At 51.0% G+C, this 23,712-nt stretch overlaps 1 protein-coding gene across 2 annotated transcripts in view; it reads left to right on the top strand.

Annotated features, from left to right (window-relative positions):
* LOC102450458 (26S proteasome non-ATPase regulatory subunit 4) overlaps positions 1-17,912 on the top strand; it is a 69,467-nt gene extending 51,555 nt beyond the window's left edge. Inside the window, exons 1-10 of one of the 2 annotated variants that reach the window (XM_075907817.1) lie at positions 1,899-2,054; positions 7,993-8,133; positions 9,493-9,607; positions 11,860-11,946; positions 14,274-14,342; positions 15,042-15,257; positions 15,352-15,460; positions 16,055-16,186; positions 16,753-16,820; positions 17,578-17,912. In XM_075907817.1, coding sequence (XP_075763932.1) covers positions 2,029-2,054; positions 7,993-8,133; positions 9,493-9,607; positions 11,860-11,946; positions 14,274-14,342; positions 15,042-15,257; positions 15,352-15,460; positions 16,055-16,186; positions 16,753-16,820; positions 17,578-17,745 — 1,131 coding nt within the window. In that variant the 5' untranslated portion in view covers positions 1,899-2,028 and the 3' untranslated portion in view covers positions 17,746-17,912. Of the gene's footprint in view, positions 1-1,898; positions 2,055-7,992; positions 8,134-9,492; positions 9,608-11,859; positions 11,947-14,273; positions 14,343-15,041; positions 15,258-15,351; positions 15,461-16,054; positions 16,187-16,752; positions 16,821-17,577 lie in introns of those variants that run through there. The other variant, XM_075907818.1, reaches the window with a different exon arrangement.
* The last annotated feature ends 5,800 nt before the right edge of the window (positions 17,913-23,712 follow it).

Here is a 23,712-nt window from a genome sequence, read left to right as displayed (position 1 = left end):
TCATTTGCATATTCTCTACTGATGCTTTTTGCGCAACAGGTTTTTGCGCAAAAACAATCAGTGTAGACTGGTCCATTTTGCACAAAATCCCTTATGGATCAAAAAAGGAGATTTACAGGATCTTGTGCAAAAGGGTTTTTTTGGGCAAAACAGACTCATCCTACACTGCTTGTGTTTGCGCAAAAACCCCTTGCGCAAAAAGCATTGGCAGAGAATATGCAAATGACAATGCAATAAATGCTAATGAGCGCTTCATTAACATACTCACTGCCAACAAATACCTACAGTGTAGATATAGCCTGAGAGCTAGAGGCGCACGTCGGAGTTTCAGTTACTACAAGCCTCATAATCGAAGTTTACCATCCTCTGGGTAATTTAACTGGCAGGAATGGATCCAAGTCAACCATGATTCTGATCAAGGAAATGTGCCCAAATCCCCTTTTCCGGGGGGTGATGGGAAGGCCAAGACTATAACAAGGGTCAAGCAAGAACCAGATGAATTCATGGAGGTTAGGTCCATCAATGGCTATTAGCCAGGTTGGGCTGGGATGGTGTCCCTGGCCTCTGTTTGCCAGAAGCTGGGAAAGGGGGACTGGGCAGAGCCATCCCATCCATAGGATAGTTAGGGGCTGTTGCCCCAGGCCCCCTGCTGTGGCTGCCTCAACTATCCTATGGACAGGGCCCAGGTTGGCCCAGGGGATTAACTGAGGGCCTGGCACAGAGCAGAAGCAGGAATTGCCCCTCCGCCCCACGCACTCACTGTGGCAGTGGGAGCCCAAGTAAGCTGGCAGACTTCTCCACTCCACCCCACTCCACCCCACCCCACCCCACCCCACCCCACCCCGTTTGCCCTCTCCCAGCCCGCCGGGCTCCACCTCACTGTGACAGCAGGAAGCAGACTGCCCCAGCCCCAGGGCACTCCAGTTCCAGGTGAAGCAAAGCGCAGCAGGCTGGGGAGGGTGGCAGGGCGGAGCGGAGCAGGCTGTGGGTTGCTCCGGCTCCTGCTGCCTGGCTCACATAGCCTGGGAAAAGGGGTGGAGGAGGGCCGGGACAGAGGAGGGCTGGGACAGGGGATGGATCACCTAATGATTACCTGTTCTGCTCCTTCCCTCTGAAGCACCTGGCATTGGCCACTGTTGGAAGACAGGATCCTGGGCTAGATGGACCTTTGGTCTGACTCAGTGTGGCCTTTCTTATGTTCTTAACCCATTCAAGGACTACTCCCAAACAATCAACACATGCTGCACTCCTCCATGTACTTGCCTTATGGCCGTGTTTCTCAAACTGTGGGTCCCGACCCCCCAGGGGGTCACGAGCAACTTAGAGGGGGGGTCGCGGTATCCCCAAGTTTGAGAACCCCTGACTTATGGGTCCATTCTAACTTGCTGAGTTGTTGGGCAGCCACGCTAGGAGCTGTTGTGGCGATGGCACATCTAGAACACTTTAATTGGGAATAAAGGGCTTGTACAGTCCTGCGAGGCCAGTTTTAAAGGGAGCACAGGGACCAGCCAGTCTGACCTGTATAATACAAGCCAAAGAACATTCTCAACATAATGCCTGGAAAGTTCAAGTCAGGGGGGTCTCAGACCTACAACCAGCCCCCTCCCTGTGTCCGATTCTTTGAATGTCCCGTCTTTGTCTTTCCCCCACTGCAATCCCAACAAAGGGAGTGAATTCGGTATCAGGGCGGGAAATTCCCCAGGCGATTTTGTTTGCAACTATCTGGCACCGCTTCTCGGCCACATGACCATGCATCTGGACCAAGTCACTTTTCCTGCAGGAGGCCCAAACACAACGGAAGCCCCTGGGGGAGGGTTTGCCCAGGGCTCCATCTCCACCCAGAGCTTCCCTGCTCGCGCAGCCCAGGCCGGAGTGGCCCTTCTGGAGTCCCTTGGGAAAGCGCTTAGAAAACCACAAGTCCCAGCGGCCCTTGCAGGCGGGCGGCCGGTGATTGGCTGGCGAGCGGGCCAATGCGAGGGCAGCTTGTTGGCTGGGCCTAGCCCGGCCGGTGAGTCGGAGGGTGGCAAGATGGTGCTGGAGAGCACTATGGTCTGGTGAGTGGCGGCCGGGCCGCGGTGGGCGGGGCCGCGCCGGGACCCCGCTGAGGAGCGAGGGGGGGGGCCGGGCCGGCACCGGGGACTGGGACCCAGACCGGGACCTGGCGCCCGCCGGGTTTCCCTGAGTCATCCCGGCCCCGGCCCTAGGCCCGACCGGGGAAGTAGGCGGGGAGGGCTCAGCTGGGGGGGGCAGGGACAGGCGGGGAGGGACAGGCTGGGGGGGGCTCAGCTGGGGTGGGGGCAGGGACAGGCTGGGGGGGGCTCAGCTGGGGTGGGGGCAGGGACAGGCTGGGGGGGGCTCAGCTGGGGGGGCAGGGACAGGCGGGGAGGGCTCAGCTGGGGTGGGGGCAGGGACAGGCTGGGGGGGGCTCAGCTGGGGGGGGCAGGGACAGGCTGGGGGGGCTCAGCTGGGGGGGCAGGGACAGGCGGGGGGGGCTAAGCTGGGGGGGAGCGGGGTGGGGGCAGGGGGGAGGTGGTGGGGCTCAGCTGGGGGGCAGGGACAGGCTGGGGGGGCTAAGCTGGGGGGGAGCGGGGTGGGGGCAGGGGGGAGGTGGTGGGGCTCAGCTGGGGGGGCAGGGACAGGCTGGGGGGGGCTAAGCTGGGGGGGGAGCGGGGTGGGGGCAGGGGGGAGGTGGTGGGGCTAAGCTGGGGGGGCAGGGACAGGCTGGGGGGGCTAAGCTGGGGGGGAGCGGGGTGGGGGCAGGGGGAGGTGGGGCTAAGCTGGGGGGGCAGGGACAGGCTTGGGGGACTAAACTGGGGGGGCAGGGACGAGCTGGTAGGGCTAAGCTGGGGGGGTAAGGATAGGCTGGGACCAGGGATAGACTGGGGGGGCTAAACTGAGGGGGGAGCGGGGTGGGGGCAGGGGGGAGGTGGTGGGGCTCAGCTGGGGGGGCAGGGACAGGCTTGGGGGACTAAACTGGGGGGGGCAGGGACGAGCTGGTAGGGCTAAGCTGGGGGGGTAAGGATAGGCTGGGACCAGGGATAGACTGGGGGGGCTAAGCTGAGGGGGCAGCGGGGTGGGGACAGGGACGAGGAGGGATGTGAAAGAGGCAGAGGGCACACCAGTGCTGGGATGAGGAAGAGGAATGGGCAGTATAAGTACTAGGTTATGAGAGGCAAGTGGGATCTGTTGTGTTCTCCAGTCCAACTTAGAACTCATACAATTACTCCCTTGTTTGAAGGGGCACAGTAACAGAATGAGGGATGAAAGGGTGGTCACAAGGTGGTGGGAATTACTGCCCTTGTATGGGGAGAGGTGTTAGTGCTCAGCTAGTGGCGTGGATTAAGCTAGTGGGGGGGATTAAACTGTCCATTCCAGACTAGAAGGTGGTTTGGAGCCAAAGCATAGCTGAGGCAAGGGGAAGAAGAGTTGTTAGCTTGCATGTAAGGTTGGGCTTGGAGGGCTATGGGATATGACCATTGTTTGGATGGGGAGTTTCTCCTTGGCTGTGCAGGGCTTTCATCTGATGGGCAGTGAGTGATAGAGTCTGCGATTCAGAGGGGGCAGTGGTGGGATGTGGTGACATTAGGGTCAGGTGGGAAAGGGCAAATATTTGACATTGGTGTGCAGAGGACTTGATGCTGAGGTGAAGCTGCAGGGAAGAGTTGGTGGACAGACTTTGGGAGGATCAGTTGGGGCTGAGAAGTGGCAACATTTGAGGTAGCTGAACTAGCATCCACAAAAATAGCCAAGGCCTTCTCTCTGTTAACTTGCCTCTAGCCTGGACTGGATTTAACCCCCCAACCCTCCTCCCCTGCACACCCCACACGTGTCTAAGGATGTTAAATCCTGGTTAAACAGTTAACCAGTTAAATACTGGGGTTTCCTGGTGTTTAACCGGTTGACCGACTAAAGTAGGATTCTGGGCTGGGGAACACTTCAGCCCAGCTGGAGCACTTCCCAATGCTGTGCTGAGGCTGTCACAGGCTCCCATCTCCCACCAGAGCAACCCCCCCTGCCTGCTGGACACCCAAACTGCTGTGAACAGGATCTGCTATGGACCAGAGCAATCTCTGCCTGTAGCCAACCCCCTGTGGGGCTGGAGCAGTCCTCCAGTGCCCCCCTCCCTTTACCAGTTAACAGAAACCTGTAAGCATTGCCTATTTAGGGTGATGCTTACCAGGAGACTGATTAACCATTCACATCCCTACACATATAGCACAAGCAAGGCTGGTTAGGGTTTGTGGCCCAGTGTAACTTATTATAGAAGCAGACGGGAGACTGTTCACAGGACAGTTCTCACTCTCTTCCAAACCTCTCTCATAAGCACTGGAGAATATAAGTTACTTTTTAGATTCACAGCTCCTGCACCCTCTTCCCTTCCCATGCTGTCAGTGACTGGGGAGTTTAGGTGGGTTAATGCCTGGCTGGCATGAAATCCTGGGCAGCTGCAATCCGACTGTATTAGTGTTATGCCGTTGCTTAATACCAGATGTTAAGTAAAATGGTGGTGTCAGTTTTGCCTCCTACCTTATCATGCTGATAGGTAGAGCTAAAATCAGGCATAGAAAGTTTATAATTCAGAGATGCATAAAAAAATCAGTAAATTTACATATTAAACATATCATTGTTCAGTGCATGATAAAGATCATGGCTGCTAGAGTATCTCAGGCCCATTAGTTGCTGCAATCTAATTACCAAATGTAACAATGGCAGAGATTCATAAGATGCACAAAACTTCCTTTGTGGGTTGTATCTGGTAACTAAATAGCCCTCCAGTTAATTAGATGGAGACATCACAGTACCCCGATTTGCTAAGTAAACTATGTCAGAGCCAAATAAGTGACTGTGTCAGGTTAATTATTGTTCTTTTGCAACTGTTGATTTTGTGACTTTGGGGAAGTGAGTTCTGAAATTGGAGAATAAAATCCCAGATCTAGCGAGTTCAGTCCATTGTTGCCCTGTACATTGTATGCTCACTGACACTAGGGATGTGAATGGTTAACTGGTAAACTTCACCCTTTACAGCTGAGTCTTACAGGTTACAGTTAATTGATGGGGGCTGTTCCAGCCCTGCAGTGCCTGATGCAGGCAGGCCTGTTACAGGCCTGGCCTGGGTGTACTGTAGGCAGGGGTGCTACAGCCCAGCTAGAGCAGCCTTTGCCCACGGTGAGCAGGGTGGCCACCCCCTTGGCGCACCCCTCCATTTAATCGACTGACCAGTTAAACATAAAAGCTTTGTCTACACTGCAAGGTTTTTGCACAAAAAGCTTTTTGCGGAAGAGTTCTTGCTCAAAAACACATCCTCACCTCAAAAGTGCATCGCAAAAGCATGGACACTCTTGCGCAAGGAATTTCTGATTGCCATTCACAGAATGGCCATCAGAGCACCTGTGCTTTTTGTGATAGGCTCTTTTTGCACAAGAAACCCCTGTTGAGCGTCCACACACACCTTTTTGCGCAAGAACTCTTGCTCAAAAAGGAGTTATTCCTCATAGAAAGAGGTATACCTACACTGCAAAAAGCCCTCTGGTCTGCCATTTTACTGTAAATTTTCTTGCGCAAAAACGCTCTTGAGGTGTGGACGCTCCGTGGGTTTTTGCGCAAAAACGTGTAGTGTAGACATAGCCAAAGTTTAACCGGTTAACTAATTAAACAGACCTTTACATTCCTAGCTAACACCAGTGCGGAATATGTGCAGCAGGCTGCCATTTTCATCTGGAAATGTATTTACCCTCACTCTTACATTAGGTTCATGTGGTGACAATAGCTGCACAAAGTGCAGGGCAAGAAGAGCTAGGCCGTAAGTATTTGTAGAGGGTTGGACCAGAGCACTAGGAATCTTTAATCCTGGCTTCTGCTGGTGCTCTGTCACCATGGGAACTCATGAAATCTGTATCCAGTAAAATAAGAATATTAACTTGCTTCTCGGGGTTATTGTGAGAATTAATGTTCTCAAAGCACCTGCCATGTACTGTCTTACTGCATGCGTCCATTACCATTCATTGTGTGTTAGTGACTGTCTGCTTCTTGTAGTAAAGAATATTTGTGTTCAGCAGCATACAATGTGACAGAGTTTTGCATTTCAATTCAGGCTGATGCCTTCTGGCACAAGAAACAGGCTTAATATGGCACAACCAAGAGAGCAAGGATTAAAACTGGATCCTGTGCAGTGACATTTTGTATGTGAAAGGTTTTTAATTGCACAGAGGCAATTGCTTCTGACTGCTGAGCTCCTGGCACACAGCAGGGGCTCCTTCTTTGCCTCCATTTGCCCCACAAGCTGTTTATGTGCTTTGTTACAGGGTCTCTTTGCTCTGTGCCCTCCATTCTTCCACCATTATTTCTTCTGTCTGGGAGAGAGGTCATTCAGGGGCTCAACATTTTAGACTCTATTGGAGATAAGAGGAAGAGCTGAAATGTGGGGTGTGTGGAAGACATCAGTGGCCCCGTCAACTAGTTCATTGATCTACAGACTGGTTGAAACTGTAACTCTGCTAACTAGATGCCTGGGGCACCCTGTGTCTCCTGCTTCCCAGTTTTGTTTTTCACCAAAATCAATAGGGTTCTGCCCATTAATGCCTAATTTGAACATTTCCTGAAATTTGTAGGATGGCATTCCAGAGTTATTGCTTTATTCATAGACGTGCCATCAGGTTGAGAGTAGGGCCCCACTTTGTTCAGCCAATACTAATATTAACGAAAGCCCTGTTGTAGCAAGCCATCAGTGTTGTAGAGGTTAGCTTGCCTAGAATTAGACAGCGAGTAAATCAAAATCACCATTGTCAGTGGAGCTAACAAGTACTATTTTGTGATCACAACTGCAGTGTAACAACTCCTTCTAACTGAGGAGGAGCCAGGCTGTTAATCTGCATACTCTGTTGGGAACCCACAAAGCTGGCAGTTTGCTGTTTGATAACACTAGGCACAGATATAGCCCAGAAGCTCAAAGCACTTTGCCAAGAACAAGTGGGAATTAGCCCATTTACACATGAGGAGGGAATTGAAGTGCAGGGAGGTTACTTGCCCCAAGCTTGCCCTGTAAGTTAATGGCAGAGCCTGGACTAGAACCCAGAAGCCCTTCTTTCTGGTCTCCTGTTTTAACTGCTAGACATCACTGCCTCCCAAACAGCCAAATCTATACAATGGCAGAAGGGCATGGATGTTTGGCCATGATGCCAAAGTACTTAGGAAGCTACAGATGATGAGTCTAGAGTGGTGCTAAGTTGCTATGATATGAAAAAGTTGTACACTGCTTCTTAAAATGTCAAATAAAAGCTCATAAACCTAAGAGATGCTTGTGTATGTATATTGATGGGAACATGGGTATTGCCCCTTCAGATTGGCCCCGCTGTTGTTTATCCTGTTGCCAGCCGTGGTTCATATGACAGATGCGTCTGGGGATTCTTTGTGCTCACCTACAAAACTTAGAACCTGCAACTGATCTTGAGTGCTCTTCAGCTTGCAGTTACGGATCGGGGGGATTTGCAGGCCAAGCTTTAGGACTCATGGCATGAAGGCTCTCAGGGTCTGTCCCACAGGCCCAGAAGACCTATGGTACTTGGTCCTGCTGTGAGGGCAGGGGACTGGACTCGATGACCTCTCAAGGTCCCTTCCAGTTCTATGAGATGATATATCTCCATATATTCTATTCTATTCTATAGACATTGTCCAACTATAATCAGGGCTTTAAATGGGTTTGGGTCTTGCATCTGAATTTCAAGACTCTTGAGTGTGTTAAATATGGGACTTCCATAGGTCAATTCCACCTTGGCTGAAGCCTTTGACTTGTTTTTCAGGCTATGTGCATGCTTCCTCTCTCGCTCTTTTTCTCTCTCTTGTTGCATTGACAAGGATCAGGGGACATATATGTTGCTAGCCATCTGATCACAAATCTAGGATCCAGAGGCTTCATTTTCATGAACCAGTTTAACGTAAAAACCCAACTAGCCTGCTTTTTTAATTCTGACCTTACTGAGTTGCTTTATATTTCAGTGTGGACAACAGCGAGTACATGAGAAATGGAGATTTTTTACCTACCCGCCTGCAAGCCCAGCAAGATGCCGTCAACATTGTGTGCCACTCGAAAACCCGTAGCAACCCAGAGAACAACGTGGGGCTCATAACCTTAGCCAAGTACGTCTGTGGAGTTCCCCCCCAGACATCAGAATGACTCCTGCTCTCCCACCCTGAAGATGGGTGTGGTTTAGTTCAGGGTTTCTCAATGTTTCTCCCTCTCCTCCCCCCTTCAACATGCTATAAAAACTCCAGGGCCTGGCAAGGAGAGGAGTAAATTCAAGGCTCTTGGCTGGAGGAGGGACTCTTGGGCATAGGCATAGTTTTACTTCTATTTAGGGTGGGAGGGAAGGGCTGGCAGCTCCACACAGTGGGGTCCAGGAAAGGAGCCCCACCTTCAACCCAACTCACCTCAACAGGCCACCCAGCCTGTCTGGACTGTGCAGGGATGGAACCCAAAAATATAACTCAAAACAGGGACTCAGTTCAGAAAGTTTGAAAACTGCTCAGGGTGCAAAGAGGGGATAGTGAGGGGCTGTATATGGGGCAGGCTCCCAGTGCAACTCCCAGCTTCAGCGAAGGGAGAGGGGGAGACTAGAGTCCCCAGATTCATCTCTGCACCACTCCTGACTTGGGGGGGGCATCTCCCACAAGCTTCAGCCCCAATCTCACCATTCCTGGTTTAGGGGGGAAGGTTGCTGACTTCTGCCTCAAACTGCTCCTGGCTTGGGGAGGCCACACTGGCTTCAGCCCTGCACTGCTTTTGAGGAAATGGAAGGAGTTTGCTCCAGGCTTGGCAAGGGGTGGGGGCGGGGCTGCTGGCCTGCGCCACTCCTAGCTTCAGCCCTGTTGGGGGGCGCCTTGCCTGAGGGCATTGGGTTTCAGTCATGGGGCCTCACAATCCCCTGAAAGAGCTCATAAATTCCCAGTTGAGAACCATTGGTCTACGTAATGTTTCCCAGCCAGTGGGTTGCCACCCCCATGGTGGTAAGGCGGTGAAGAAAGGCAGTGTGGGGTATATGACAAGAGATTGTAATACTGTCTACAACAGAAGCTGTGCCTGCACACCTTAATCTTGCAAGGTTTAGTACTTTTTAGCCTCTCAGACATAAATTACATCGGCTTATCGTTGATGGAGTTCTTACCCTTTCTTTTACAGTAAACATGAGCTACAAATATTTTTTATCTTGCATGAGGGGGGTTGCCAACCTGAAAAGGCTGAAAAACACTGATCTAGTGTACTGGGCACAAATCTGGCTTCTGCTCTTTTCCATGTGACTGGAGGGGGATTCTGTGCCTTGGTTTCCCCCTGAAAAAGGATACTACCTTACAAGTTGGGATTGGTCCTGCCTTGGGCAGGGGGCTGGACTTGATGACCTCCTGAGATCTTTTCCAGCTCTATGATTCTATGATTAATATGGCTGATTAATGGTTTGAAAGGACTTTTGTATAATAATGCACCCATTTCTGTTGTCCTAGTAACTGTGAAGTGTTGACTACACTTACCCCAGACACGGGCCGAATCCTTTCCAAATTACATTCGGTGCAACCCAAAGGGAAAATTACCTTTTGTACGGGGATCCGAGTGGCTCATGTAAGTGACCTTGTTCATTACTTTTTCTTAAACGAGTTGTCGTCATGTATTTCTGTAACCTCTCTCATCCTGAAGCAGTCTGTTAACTGCTAGTGTGGCCTTCTAGAGAGAGCATTGGACAGTGTCTTGGGGGCCTCGTTTGTTTCTGCTTTTGGCCTGCTGGGTGATCTTAAGTCATGTCACCTCTATGCCTCTGTTTCCTCCTCTGTAAAATAGAGACCTGATACCAGCCTCCTTTGTAAATTACTTTGAGATGCCTGGATGAAAAGTGCTAGGTAAGGGCTTGTTGTTATAATAAAGCCTTGTCATAGTGTTTGTTTAAATGATAAACACTGTAGCTGGTATAGCTGTACTGCACAGCAGTTGAAGATACTCAATTCCTTCATTTGGAAGTGCAGGGTGAATTTAGACAAGTGGCCTGTAACTACTGGAGTTGAAATTGAGCCAGGTTCCCGGATTTGATGTAATCCCGCTAGAACTCCTGTCTGCTACCGTGGTGAATAATACTCTTGAGAAGTTGAGTGTAGGGAAATCAATAAGATGATTTGGTGAAATAGGAAGAGAGAAATACAAACTGGAGAGGCTCTCAGTGTCTGTGATGGCTTTTGATTTGTTACCAAATTGCTGGGATACAGTTGCAATACATCCTGGCTACATCTAGACTGGCATGATTTTCCACAAATGCTTTTAATGGAAAAGTTTTTCCGTTAAAAGCGTTTGCGGAAAAGAGCGTCTAGATTGGCATGGACGCTTTTCCACAAAAGCACTTTTTGCGGAAAAGCGTCCGTGCCAATCCAGACGCAGTTTTGCGCAAGAAAGCCCCGATTGCCATTTTCATGATCCATTTTTTGCACAAAACAATACCATGTTGTCTACACTGGCCCTCTTGCGCAAAAGCAAGTTAACCAGTAAGCCTTCACAGGATCCTAAAGCTGGGGTCTGGGTTGACAGCAGTGGAACACTCCCATAGCCTGAGCCCTGCAAGCCTGAGTCACCTGGCATGGGCTAGCTGCAGGTGTGTAGTTGCTGTGTAGACCTCAAAGAACTCACTTCATGGCTTTCTCTTCCCTCTTTCCTTGGGCATAAAATAGGGATCATAATACCTGCCTCACAAATACAGCTAAATTAACATCTGTCCTGCTGGGATCCTTTGATAGACAAGTGGCGTTATTAGTGCCTGCTCTTTGTAAAGCTTGTTGTGGAAACAGCAGACACCTAAAAACAGCTTATTGCTCAATCCTGAATCACTAGTCATACGGAATGCTAGAAATCTTTGACAGGATTTGAGGTGGAGACCTATTGGCACTTCTAGCCCATTCTCTAGATCAGTAAAAATCAGTTTTCAGCGTGTTCTCCAGTGGTGTGTTCAGTGCAGATTTAAATCTCAAAACAGTATGGCGCTTATCCTCTTGAAACTACTCCTCAGTCTAATGAATCTAGCTTCATAAAATGCCTCCTGGTTTTTAGCTCAGATTCAGCCCATTATTCCAAGGTATATGTTAGGGATGTTAAATAGAGGCAGCAACGGGGGGGGGGGAGAGCGACTAGTTGAGGAACTAGTCAACTATCCGATAAGCTTTTGCTTATTTGATAGTCGACTAGTCACTTATATCCCTTGTATATGTGCGTAATAGCCCATTTTTTGCATCCTATTCAAATCCTCTCCCTCCTGGGCATTTATATTTTCTTGATGCATCAGGAACCATTAGCATCCATATGAGGGTTAAAAAGACTGAAACTCTTGAGCTTGGAAAAGAGGTGACTATGGGAGGATGCCCTAGAGGTCTATAAAATCATGCATAGTTTGGAGAAAGTGAATTGGGAAGTGTTACATACCCTGTCACGTATCTCAAGAACGAGGGGTAACCCAGTGAAATGAATAGGCAGAGGGTTTAATACAACAAAAGGAAGTACTTCACACAACACAGTCAACTCTGTGCCAGGGGGTGTTGTGAAAACCAACAGTGTAAATGGTCTCAGAGATTTAGATATATTCGTGGAGTATGGTCCATCAATGTCTGTTGGCCAAGATAGTCATGGATTCAACCTCGTGCTCTGGGTGTTTCTAGCTTCTGACTACCAGATGCTGAAAGTAGATGATGGAATGGATCACTGAATAATAGCCCTCTTCTGTTCATTCCCTCTGAAGCACCGGGCCCTGGCCATTGTCCAAAGACAGGATAAATAGAGCATTGGTCTGACTCGGTATGGCTTTTCTTATATTCATCTTGATGGCATCTCTTATTTTCCAGTTGGCTTTGAAACATCGTCAAGGCAAGAATCATAAGATGCGCATCATCGCCTTTGTTGGGAGCCCTGTGGAAGATAACGAGAAAGATGTGAGTAAAGCATGAGCACTTAGATGAAATTTCCTCAGTGTGTTTAATCCGTGATGGTGAACTTGCAGGTCTGGTCTACACTACAGACCTAGGACAGTATAATTGTGTCCCTCAGGATGTGAAAAATCCAGTACTGTTGCCTTTTGGAGATGGACTAACTATTCCAACAGGAGAGCAATGCAGTGTTTTAAATCTAGACATGCCCTCAGTCTTCAATGCTGTTTCTTTTTCTATTTGTTTATGCTGCTCTCCTCACCTTGGTATCAAGTGCCTAATAATTGCTGCTTTCTTGAAACTGCAGCTGTTCAGTGTAATTCAGAACTATGTTGGTCAGTCTTTATATGGAGAAAACCTGATTCTAAGGAATTTTAATGGAGCACTGATTACAGTCGTGTCATTGAATCTGTATCAAGAACTGTAAGACTCAAAGCTTTTGTCCCAATGGGACTACTGTTTAGCTGACACCCTATGGGTGTGATTTCTAAATCAAAGCAAATGGTGCACACTTACTGGCCTTCATAGATCATACTGACCTAAACTAAACTAAAAGTTCCTTAGTGCATCTCACTGAAGTTTGATGTTAATATGCACTAGGGAACTTTTTGTTTCCTCCAGCGTGGTCTCCCTGGGCCAGTTAATGCATGACATGTTAATGAGCTTTAGAAATCGCATAGTAGTAGGCTTGTACAATACAGATTTTATGTCTTAATTGGTAGCACACAAGATGAGTGGAAGGAGTGTGTATCCAAATCTTCCATCCTATTTCGTGTAGACCTCGCATTCTAGCTGTTGCATTGCCCACTTGTCACTTTTTGGATGAAGTTAAATCCCTAAGGACAGTATGAAGACAATCAAGCTGTTTCCTAGGATAATGTCCCAGTTCTCGTAATACATGCCCCAAAGAACTGGACCTCCACAGTGCTGCAGGATCACTTGACTGAAAGCTGCTGCTGCGGCTAACAATAGTACTATTATCCCTCCCTTGTCAGAGTGGCAGGCCCTCAAGTAACAAATACAGTAACAAATGACAGTCCTAGACAGGAGATCCTGTCTTTGTCCCAGCCTTGTGGTCACAGAACACCACAGTTCATGTGTGTGGAAGAACAGAGCTGGGGGAAGAGAACTCTGTTCCGTGATGGAAGCATTGAAGACTGATTTGTTCTCAAGCCCTTATCAATGAACACTGGGACCATACAAGCTGGGTAACTGACTCCTTTAAGTGTACAGAATTCCCTGACAGAGGAATGCTAGCAAGGCTCTTAAAGGCCAGTAGCATTTGAATCCCTTTTAAAAGTAGGTTAGGGAATTTAAATTTGATCGTGCTTAAATTTCTGGTTGCAGTACAGGGCATCCCCACTATAAGTCGCGCTGCTATACATCTGTTTCACACTGAAGTCATTGATGCTTGTAGGAACTGATGCATTAAATCCTCCCATTCCCTGCTCATAAGTCACGCAAAAAAACCTCCCAATTTGTGCAAATGGAAGTCAGCTACGGGAAAAAAATTCCCCGCTTTAAGTTGTTTCAGTATAAGTCCAAGTTTTTTTGGACTGTATCTTGTAGTGAGGAAGGACTATATTAAAAAAGCCTTCAATCAGAAATCTAAACTCTAATTGTGTTTGTTTTTTATAACAATTTAAAATAGGTGCCTTTTAATTAAATCAAAGTACAGGCAGTCTCCAGGTTACGTACAAGATAGGGACTGTAGGTTTGTTCTTAAGTTGAATTTGTATGCAAGTCGGAACTGGTACATATTGTAGGGGAAACTCTAGCCAAACATTTCTCCAGAGCTCAGTTTTATTCTCCCACACCTCACTTCCATCAGTCCTTTATTCTCAAGCTGAGGTGTCTGCCGAGAAAAGCCGCTCTGCGTCTCACTGGTCTGCTGGGGGGGGCGCTAGCTTTGCGTCTCTCTGGTCTGCTGGGGGGAAACAGCTAGTGCGGGGTTGCCTCACCCCGTTTGTAAGTAGGGATCCGATGTAAGTCGGATCCATGTAACCTGGGGACTGCCTGTACATACAATTATAAAGATAACCTAAGGTAATTCAGATTGTCAGTGTGTTTCTTTAAAACAATGTCAGAAGCTTGCTGGCTTTAAGTTCTGGCCTATTAGGCTTTTCATTGGAGTAAAATGGAGATGGAACATCTCAAACGTTTTATGTACAGAAATAATCTCTTATGCTGAAGCTTGTATAGAGTGTGGCGCCTGTTAGATGCTTTGATATCTGGTTTTGTGTCCTGATGAACAAATCCCACGCACTTTTGTCTGCCTTCTGTTATGTGGAGACAAGTGATGAAAGACTAACACTCCTTTCTCTTTATTGCAGCTGGTGAAACTGGCAAAGCGCCTTAAAAAGGAGAAAGTAAATGTTGACATTATCAACTTTGGAGAAGAGGTGAGACTTTTGAACTGATCTCCTAAGAATGTTTGGAATAGAAAACAGCACTGGGGGTTAACATCTCATTTTCAAACAGTTGGCTCCTATTTCTCTGGGAACACAAATGAAGAATACGAACACAGTTCCCTGTGTCTTATTTTCTTTAGCAGCAATGTTAAGGCTGATCTGTTCAGACAATAGAAATCCTTCCATTAATATTTTACAGATTCCAAAGGAGATTCTTTCTTCAAATATTCCTTTGCTGTGTTTGCAACCCAAACATTTCACATTTCTGCTAGTGCTTCAGGGAAACTGACTGATCTAAACCTACCATCAGTGAAGGGCAAAAAGACAGCAAATTGGATTTTTAAAACCCTTCGTTTTCATAAATGAAAGTGTTAAAGGACATCTTTTCTTTTTTTGTTTTTAACTTAGCTTCTGCAAAGGTTGGTTTTTGCACAATGTTCTGGTTGAAAACAGAAAGCCAGCTGTAATTTTGAGTTTCCTCCATATTTATCAGTTTGGGGTACAATCCTTTGTAAGCAAAACCTGCTTCACCATTGACATTTAAAACACCAAACCTGTCCTTAAGGACAGTGTGAAGTTCCCGCAGGGTTTTTACAGCTCAGAGCGCAGCAGTATCTCCTGTGAGCCAAGCCAACAGAAGGAAGCCACCCTGAGTTCTGACTTCTCTCTGTGTCTCTTCCCTTCCTGTAGGAAGCCAACACAGACAAGCTGACTGCCTTCATTAACACCTTAAACGGCAAGGATGGGACCGGTTCCCATCTGGTGACTGTGCCCCCAGGTCCGAGCCTTGCCGATGCCCTCATCAGCTCCCCCATTTTAGCTGGGGAGGGCGGTGCTATGCTGGGCCTTGGCGCTAGCGACTTTGAGTTTGGAGTGGATCCCAGCGCAGACCCAGAACTGGCTCTGGTAAGAGATGATAGACCCAAGAATGGCTTTGAAGGAGCCACACTGTTTGTGAACATGCCAGTGCTGTGAGTATGCCCCGTTGTCTGCTCCACAGGCGCTGCGTGTGTCCATGGAGGAGCAGAGACAGCGGCAGGAGGAAGAGGCCAGAAGAGCTGCAGCTGCTTCCGCTGCTGAGGCAGGAATTGCAGCCACTGGTGGGGATGGTAAGAAACCGGGTGGGGGATCTAATCCCTCTTCGTTTGGGAGGGGCGAGGGTGAGCAACGAGTTGAGAGGAGGGAGTCTGCAGCCAGGCCTTTGTGTTGAGATCCTGTCCAACCTCCAGTGCCAAGCAGGCCCTGGGTGGCAATTGGATGGGAGGTACAGCTCTGGGCATTCACTAGGGGCATCGCTTCCTTTCCAGTGATGGTTTGGAGACCTCCAGCATGGCGCTCCCCTTCACCAGGAATGCAGAAGGAGGCCCCGATCACTCACGCTCGTTAGAGATCCCATGGCACGTTCCACAAGAATACCATTAATCCCATTATCGCAGCCCAATCCCTATTTGGGTGTCTGCTTCCCCTAAAACTGCCCTCTGCACTTTGTTGGACACAGTATTTGTCCTGTCCTGAACTGTTGTGCATTGTGGCTGTGCTCTTTGTGCCACTGTCTTGTTCCACCCCAGAAGAAGCTGCCTTTCAGTGGGAAGGAGGGATCCTTCTCTCAAGTTGGAGAGTGGGATGTATGTCAATGGAAATCACTCTGGAAATTGGAGGGAGAAGTGCTCTAGGAACGTGTGCGGTGTTTATTCCTGCGCTAGATTCGGACGATGCCTTATTGAAGATGACGATCACCCAGCAGGAGTTTGGGAGAGCCGGCCTGCCCGACCTTAGCAGCATGACAGAAGAGGAGCAGATTGCTTATGCCATGCAGATGTCTCTGCAAGGACCAGGCAAGTGGCTAGAATTTAACACATCTGTCTAATCCCTGAAGACAATTCCTGGGCTGCCTGATTTCAGAAGCAACAGCAGGTTCTCGACACCTCCGAATGTCCAGTAAAGGTTGGGCACCCAGAAATGAAGATACACCGAATTAGTGAGTGTTTGTCTGAGGGGGCCTGAATCCCACGAATGTCCTGCCTGTCAGGGAACAAGGGATTTCAGCACCGTCCTGTCTTCTGCCTCGAGGCTTCCTGCTGTACCCATCAGCATTATCCCAGGCACCTCTTGTGGTAATTCTTGACTGATACGGCGTCTGTAGTGGGGTAGGAATGATTTGCCATGTGCTGCTATGGACAGGCACAACTGGGTAAAAAAGGGGTGGGATCAAGCGCCGCCAGACTCCTGATCTGAAGGCCTGCAGTTGTGGCTATTGGGTCTATGAGACTCCAGATCTGCTAATTGCTTTGTGGCACGTTGCCTTCGGGATCTTTACATACACAGCTTGCTGCCAATCCAGCAGAAACGCAGCTGCAGTAAAGGTGGTGGGGAGTACTCATCGTTCCTTTCCTCTCTTCAGAGTTTGCCCAAGCTGAGTCGGCCGAGATTGATAGCAGTGCAGCCATGGACACATCAGAACCTACCAAGGTGATGGTCTCCCCGTGCACCTCCATCTCTTACGGCAGTGTTTCTCAACCTTTTTTTTATAAAGTAGCTCTTAAAAAGAAAAAAAACAAGTACCCCCAGTACAAAATTTTCAGACACAATTTTTTTCTACTGTTGCAACACATTTGTTTAAATCGTAGCCAGGCAGGCAGTGACATTTTTGGGTGTAAAAAGTACAAAAATGATAAAACTCTGTAAAACTTAAAACAAAAATTCAGTTTTCTCCAAATTTCAGTTGTTGACGTACCCCCCCCCCCAGACTTCTCTCGGGTACCCCTAAGGGTACTCGCCACTGGTTGAGAAACATTGTCTTACGGCATCCCCTCTGTGTAGAGTCCAAACTCCCCCTCTCCTTAGTCTTGGTTCACATCGCTGTTCAGTTCAAGCTTTGTCAGTAGGATGAGGGATGTTACCAGGTTAACCGGTGGGGTGCTCTGGCCCTGGCCCTGGCCCAGCCATCCATGTTTAATGGATTAACCAGTTGAACGGGATTTACATCCCTAAGTAAGATTTGCTGCAGCTGGGGTTCCTCCCACACAGCTGCCCAGCTCATACCCTACGTCCAACTTTCCCCATAGAGCTTACACCTGCTTCCCCAGTGAGTTCCTGGAATCCACTTAAATCTTCCCTAACATGCCCAGCACCTGCTACCAGGGTGGAGTGCTTTGAGTAGCCTGTTAGATCAGCATATCTTCCTTGTGAGGGAGTGGGCAGTGACTCTCTCTACATGGACGTGCAGGAAGAAGATGATTATGACGTTATGCAGGATCCAGAGTTCCTACAGAGCGTGCTTGAAAACCTGCCTGGGGTCGACCCCAACAACGAGGCCATCCGCAACGCAATGGGTTCTTTGGCCTCGCAGGCCTCCAAGGAGAACAAGGACAAAAAGGAAGAGGAAAAGAAATGATGGCACGGGGGTACCGGCCCCTTACCACTGACGAGCAATTGGGATAATCTTAAGCCCTGCATGTTCCGGTCCATATAACCTAATAACGTCGATTTACTTAATCACTGTTCTCCAGGGTAGGATGTTTTTTTTCTTGATGTAACAGTTAATAAAAACGTTAAATTTTTTTTCCATTTCCCTTCCAAAGTAACTATCAAAATGCTAATGGTTTTCCTAAAGGCGCATAGGAATTGTCAGGTTGGCCCAGGCTGGGTTCATCTTGCCCAATGTCCTAACTCCAGGGTAGGACCATCATCCTCCCTGCATTGATAGGGTGACCCACCTCCAGGGAAAGCTGTACTTAGGCCCAGGACCTCACAATGGGGGAGAAGGCTTCATTTAAACCAGATTAACTGGGTCCAAGAGAATTCCTTGCGTCTTTGTCCTGGTGTAGCTTTCTGTTTGGGGAGTACTTCTCTTACTGATGCACCAGAACAATCCCTAGACTGGACTTGGTTGTACTGGGGTACAGGACCTTTTCCTGGGATAGTGCCTCCCCTTCCTATGTGAGAATAGCCATACTGGTGTGAAGTACTTTTGTACGGAGCAGTAAATGTCCTCAGCATTATGGTGGGGGGATCTGGTGCTAACTTGCATGTAGACAGGGCTTCTGCCATGGAGAGCTGCCGTGCATAGTGTACAGGAGGCCACAGTATCCAGGGTGGCCTTAAACAGAACAGCTCACTGATCTTAAGTACATTCCCTTCTTGGCTTTGTGGTACGTAGAGACCTGTGTGGTAAGGAAAAAAGACCCGCTGAGAGCCCTCCCCGCTATGCCCAGGCCCTGCAGTTGTGTAACTTTACTCACCGGAGTCACCCAATGAAGCAAACATTTGCCTGTGGCAAAGTTGTGTGTGGATCTGATACCTTGGTGCACCTTAAGCAAGCGGACAAAGGCTTAACAAGAATCAGTGGTGGGGAAGGGAAGTCAGCAAGTCTCAGACTAGAGAGGGCTCGCACTATTCTCCGTGACACTGACCAATGGAACCGAAACTCAAGGATGAGTGAATTCTCCATCACTCAGAGTCCCTAAATCAAGACACGGACGTCTTTCTAGAGCAGGGGCTGGCGCTTCGCCTGAGGGTTCAGTGTTCTGCTCTGTTACCCGAGAGCACCCACTAAAGGCTGCTGTACGGATGGACGTAAGGGTTTGCTGGCGGGAGTGACATCAGCCTGCTTCTCTGCGAGCTGTTCTCACAAGTACCTCAGCACAGCCTGTTTGCTGAGAACTCGGCAAGCCTTCTCATAACTCCCCCACCCCCTTTTGGGAAGTCGCCAGGGTGCTGCCGGGGGGAAGTGAGGTAAGTGCCCAGAGATCAGGCAAGACCGGCCCGGGGCCCTGCAGGTCAGGATAAGAGCTGTGTTGGGAATTCCCTGCTTGGACTCTATTCAGCCACCTGGAAGTGTCTCGTGTCTGAGACGTACCAGGTAGGTGCTCATTGTTACTTCCGGGCCACGGCTGGAAACCCATCCCGCTGCCCCTGGAGTGCAGATGAACGGCCGCACTTTCCGGTTCTCAGCAGTTCTGATGCAGTCGAGCACTATATTCCTATGGCCTGTCTGAGCTCTGCCTTAACCCCGGGCAGCCTCTGGGAAGCAGCTCAGAACACGAGGGGCCTCCCTTGGCGCATGCGCAGAGCAGTGAGTATGCCAGTCCCCTGGCCTTGCGCGCTCCCCTAACCTGTAGCCTTTACCTTAAAGGGCTGGAGGACCTAGTACTAGATCTCTTCAGCCTGCTCATCCAGATCCATGTGCTGCCACCGAACCCCCCATTAGCACAGCTGCTGGGACCACCCCCTAGCAGGGAAAAGCACTTTGCTCAGAGACTGCTCCTGTGCAGCAGCATGCTTGCTGGGAAGTTAGCACCAGAAACGATCCACGCTGAGACAAAAGCCGTATGGCGGGGCTCTTTATTGCTCACTGTGCCAGCCAATATATCCTTGTATCCCCACCGAGGGCTCACTCTAGTACAGAGGGGTCTGAAGAAGGCCCCAAACCCTCAGGTGTGAGTGTAATGAAAAATCTCTGCAGCCTGGCTTCTGCTTCTGAGTTGATTCGTTAGAGAAGGGTTGATGCTACGGGTAACTCGGCAACTTGTCACATCTCTGGATTTTATTGCGACTAATTATCTCGTGCAAAGCAGTGATACAAAATCCCACACGTTTGTGGTGTTGGTTCTCCGCCAAAATATGGAACCAAAGGCTAGAAAATCGTAGACGTGTGCATGGCCTTCCTGGGTGGGTGCAGTTGGAGTTAATACGGTAGTTGGGACAGATGGATTTGCTGTCTGGCATTCCTGGCTTGAGCTCTGGGCTTGCTAAGCAGCCATGCTTATGTGATGCCTAGGGGCAGCTACGGAGAGACGAAAATCAAGACCTTTAGTAAGTAATAGACCTCTGCCCTGATGGGCCATAAATGGCTGATCAGCTCTGGCTACTTCTACACATGGACCTGTGGTGCCCAAGCAGTTCTGAAGCAGTCGCCACTCTAGTCATAGCGAACTAGCCACACTCAGCTGGCCAAATAACCACATGTGGCTCATGGCTAGTGTGTTGGATGCCACAGACAGACTGTCTATATGACTAGCAGGGCCAGCATGGGGCTCTAGCGGCCACTCAGGCAGATCAATGTAGCCCTGCCTTGCACAACTGGGTCTAACCTGACTGCAGACTTGGCTCTTCCACCCACCCCCAAGCTGATTATCTGGCCCAGCGATTCCCCTGGCGCCGGGGGGCATGCTACGTACGTGCAAAGGCTGTGATCAAGTACGTGGGCTTGTTGCTGCACAGCAGGGTGGTCAGGCTGCCCAGGGCGCCAGTGCCCATGCTCTGAACGTCCGAGGTAAGCCCCAGCGTGGCGTTTCTCTGCAGGGGGATCACAGGCAGTTGGGTAGGAGGCTTTGATGCAAACTGAGGGGAAAGACGTGCCTGGGCCTTTCACCCTGCGCCACCCGTGGCCAGTCAAAGAATCTCACCTGGGCAGGGTGGGGAGGACTGGGCTGCCTAGCGGTTAGTGCACCTGACTGGCCCTTTCCCCGCCAGGCAGTAGCAGTACCTGGTTCCTGACCCTTGTCTGGGAATTTTCTGGCCTCCACCTGGATTTGGGTGATAGGGAAATGTGCCGGCTGGGCCCTCCATCAGATCCCTCCATGCACCCCCTGGGAAGCAACACCTGCAAGTTCCTCCCCCCTCTCCCTCCCGCAGTGCCTGAATCCAGTGGCCTGGGCTATGGCCTCCCTTCCGTTCGTAGCATGGCCCCCCCAGGCCAAATTCAGATGCTTTGGAGAAGGCCAGGTGAGCAGGACCTGCTGGTTTTTCTTGGGGGAGTTGGAGAGGGTTCTGCTTGGGGTCCCCTCTCAGACACAACCTGCCTGGCTTCCCAGGGAAGGGGCCATTTTTCCTGCGGTCCGTCTCCCTCCCCGCCCCCAACCCTGCATGCTCAGCAGGTCTGAAGGGTGGGGCTCCCTGGGTATTCCACTGTTGAGCTCCTGCCAGTCTAGCCGGTGGAGCAGGGCTTGCTCCTGCCGTTCTCAGGGCCTTGCGGTGGATCCAGGTAGCAATTCCCACGTGGCTTTGGCATCGCCCGGGCGGTCAGCAGGCTGGGGCAGGTTGGACAGGCTCCTCCCCCCCCCCCCAGGCGAGTGGCGTTGCGGTGGTCCCCTGGGCCGGGCTCTGTTCCTCCCGTCCCTGCTGGAAGGGAGCCCAGGGGCCTGGATTCTCCTGTTCCCACGGGCGAGGTGAGCTCCAGCTCCAGGACTGCAGCCTGGTCGTGCCCGGCTCGCTGGGCTGGCTCAACATTAGAGCAATTGAAAAGATGGGAGGGGGGGAGAAAACCCAGGGGGCAGGGTGAGTCTTTAATGGGACAGGACAAGGGCCTCGCCTTTCTCCTGAAGCCCCCGGGGGAGGCAGGAGACTGGGCTAAGTGGACCTTGGGTCTGATCCAGCCTGGGCAGGTTCGTCCCTGGAGAGGCGGCTGCCTTATCGCGAGGGCCCTGCCAATTTCACAGCCACGCAAAAGGCATCCTGGACTGCGACATAAGCCCTTCTCCATGAAATCTGCCGCCTCCTTGTTCCTAGGAGCGCCCCATCGAAGGGGGCTTCCTACCTCCGCCGGGGCACGGGGAGGACAGGAGCTGTCCCTCCCCTGCAAGGGGACCAGACCCATCTCCAGGTGCCTACCCCTGCAGCAGGATGCTGTCTTGAGTATAGGCAGCAGCAGCCTGAGGTTCCTACAGCTGAGTGTGGGTGGGGGGTGCAGCGCGTTCCTCAGCTGTACAGACAGGGAACAAGTCTTGTCCCTCCCAGGCAGGGCAGGACTAGCAGCGAGGGGCCCCTAGCTGGGGTGTTCCCAGCCCCACAGGGGAGATCAGCCCCACTTCTGTCTTTTGGAGCCTCCTGCGGCTGCAGGAAGTTCAGCAGTTGCTGCCTTTTGAGTCCAGCCTGAAGGCAGCACAGAAGTCAGGGTGGCAATCCCATGACCCCCCTCCAGCAGGTTTGCAAACCCCCCTCCCCATATCTCCTTATGGGTCAGGCCCCCCTGGCTACAATACTGTGACAGTTCAGGTTTAAACAGCTGCAAACATGAAATGTACCAATGTTCAAATCCTAGGGCCGTGGAACTGGCCATGCCGGAGTGTGAATTCGGTAGGGCTCTATTCATAGCTACAGCCAGGCTCCTTTGTGGGCCTCTGACGCCACAGAGACCGACTTGGACAGCAGTGAGGGGGAGCTGGCCGGCTGGCCACCTTTGGCCTCTGCTCTGCTCAGAGCCCTGCTAAGCAGGAGCCCCCTGGCCGCTCCTGGGAGGGGCGATGTTCAGGGCAGCGAGGTGGCCGGAGGTAGGTGACGCTCTACGGGTGCTTGTGTGTGTGGTTCAAGGGGGATGAGGGGGGGGGGGGGAGATTGCTCTAGCCTGGATGGAGCGCCCTGCCTGCTGCTGAGTTGGAATGCCTCCCTCCCCCCACCCTCCTCCCAGAGCAGCTCCAGCCTCACTGGTTAACCTTAACCAGTAAACCTCGCCCACTAACTGGTTAAACCTTCCCATCCCTCGTGAGTGGCGCTAAGGGCAGGGATGTGCAACGACAGCCGTGCCTGGAGCCCCACTGGCCCTTGCAGCACCCAGGAGGTTCGAGGCTCCCGGGAACATCCACCTCCCTGCTCTTTGCATCCCCCTGGCCCTGGTTAGGAGCAGCTGAGGGATGAGTTGCGCCCTGGAGCGCACTGTTGGAGGGGCCCTTGGGAAGCAGCCCCCGTCCGTGGCGGGAGGCGAGACTCTGCAGCCTGGCTGGGTTTGAGGGGCCCTGTCTGCGGGCGGTGTGGGGGGCAGCTGCAGCATCCCTTGGGTGGCGATTTACCAACACAGCCTGAAAGTAGCTTTCCAGCGCCTGGCAGGACGGCAGCTGGTCGGAGGGTTCCATCTTCCGGGCCACGCACCCTTCCGGCTGCCCGTGATACACCATCAGGTGCTGGGAGGGGGAAAAGCAAGAGCACCCCACTGTGAAAGCCTGTCAGGGTGGCCTCCTGGAGGGGCTTGGCAGCTGAGGCACAGGGGGAGCTGCTGCCCTGGAGAGGGGAGGGGAAGTGCTTAACCCCACAGTGCTGCAGCTAGCTGGGGACAGGCTGGTGTCCTGTGTTTCCTCCCTGCCGGGTGCTCTCACCAGGCACTGCCCTGGGGCTGCCCCCAAGCAGTGGGGAGGAGGGGCTGGAGTAGAGGGCGATGGAGCCGGTCAGGCTGGCCTCCACTATGCCCACTGCTGTGGAGACGTATGGCTGAGCCAGGTCGTTCTGGGCAGGAGGGAGCCAGCTCTAGCTGGACTCATTCTATTCTGCAGCCTGATCCGGGCTGAGGTTGCCTCTCGGGTTGTGTTGCTGTGGGCTGGTCCCCCACCCGGGACGTGGCTCGCTCTCAGGTGTGAGTCCTGCGGGGGAG

This window comes from Pelodiscus sinensis, chromosome 24 (assembly GCF_049634645.1).
Source record: "Pelodiscus sinensis isolate JC-2024 chromosome 24, ASM4963464v1, whole genome shotgun sequence".
Taxonomy (NCBI): domain Eukaryota; kingdom Metazoa; phylum Chordata; order Testudines; family Trionychidae; genus Pelodiscus; species Pelodiscus sinensis.
The sequence above is the reverse complement of the archived record's forward strand: the minus strand, read 5'-3'. Positions and strand labels throughout refer to the sequence as shown.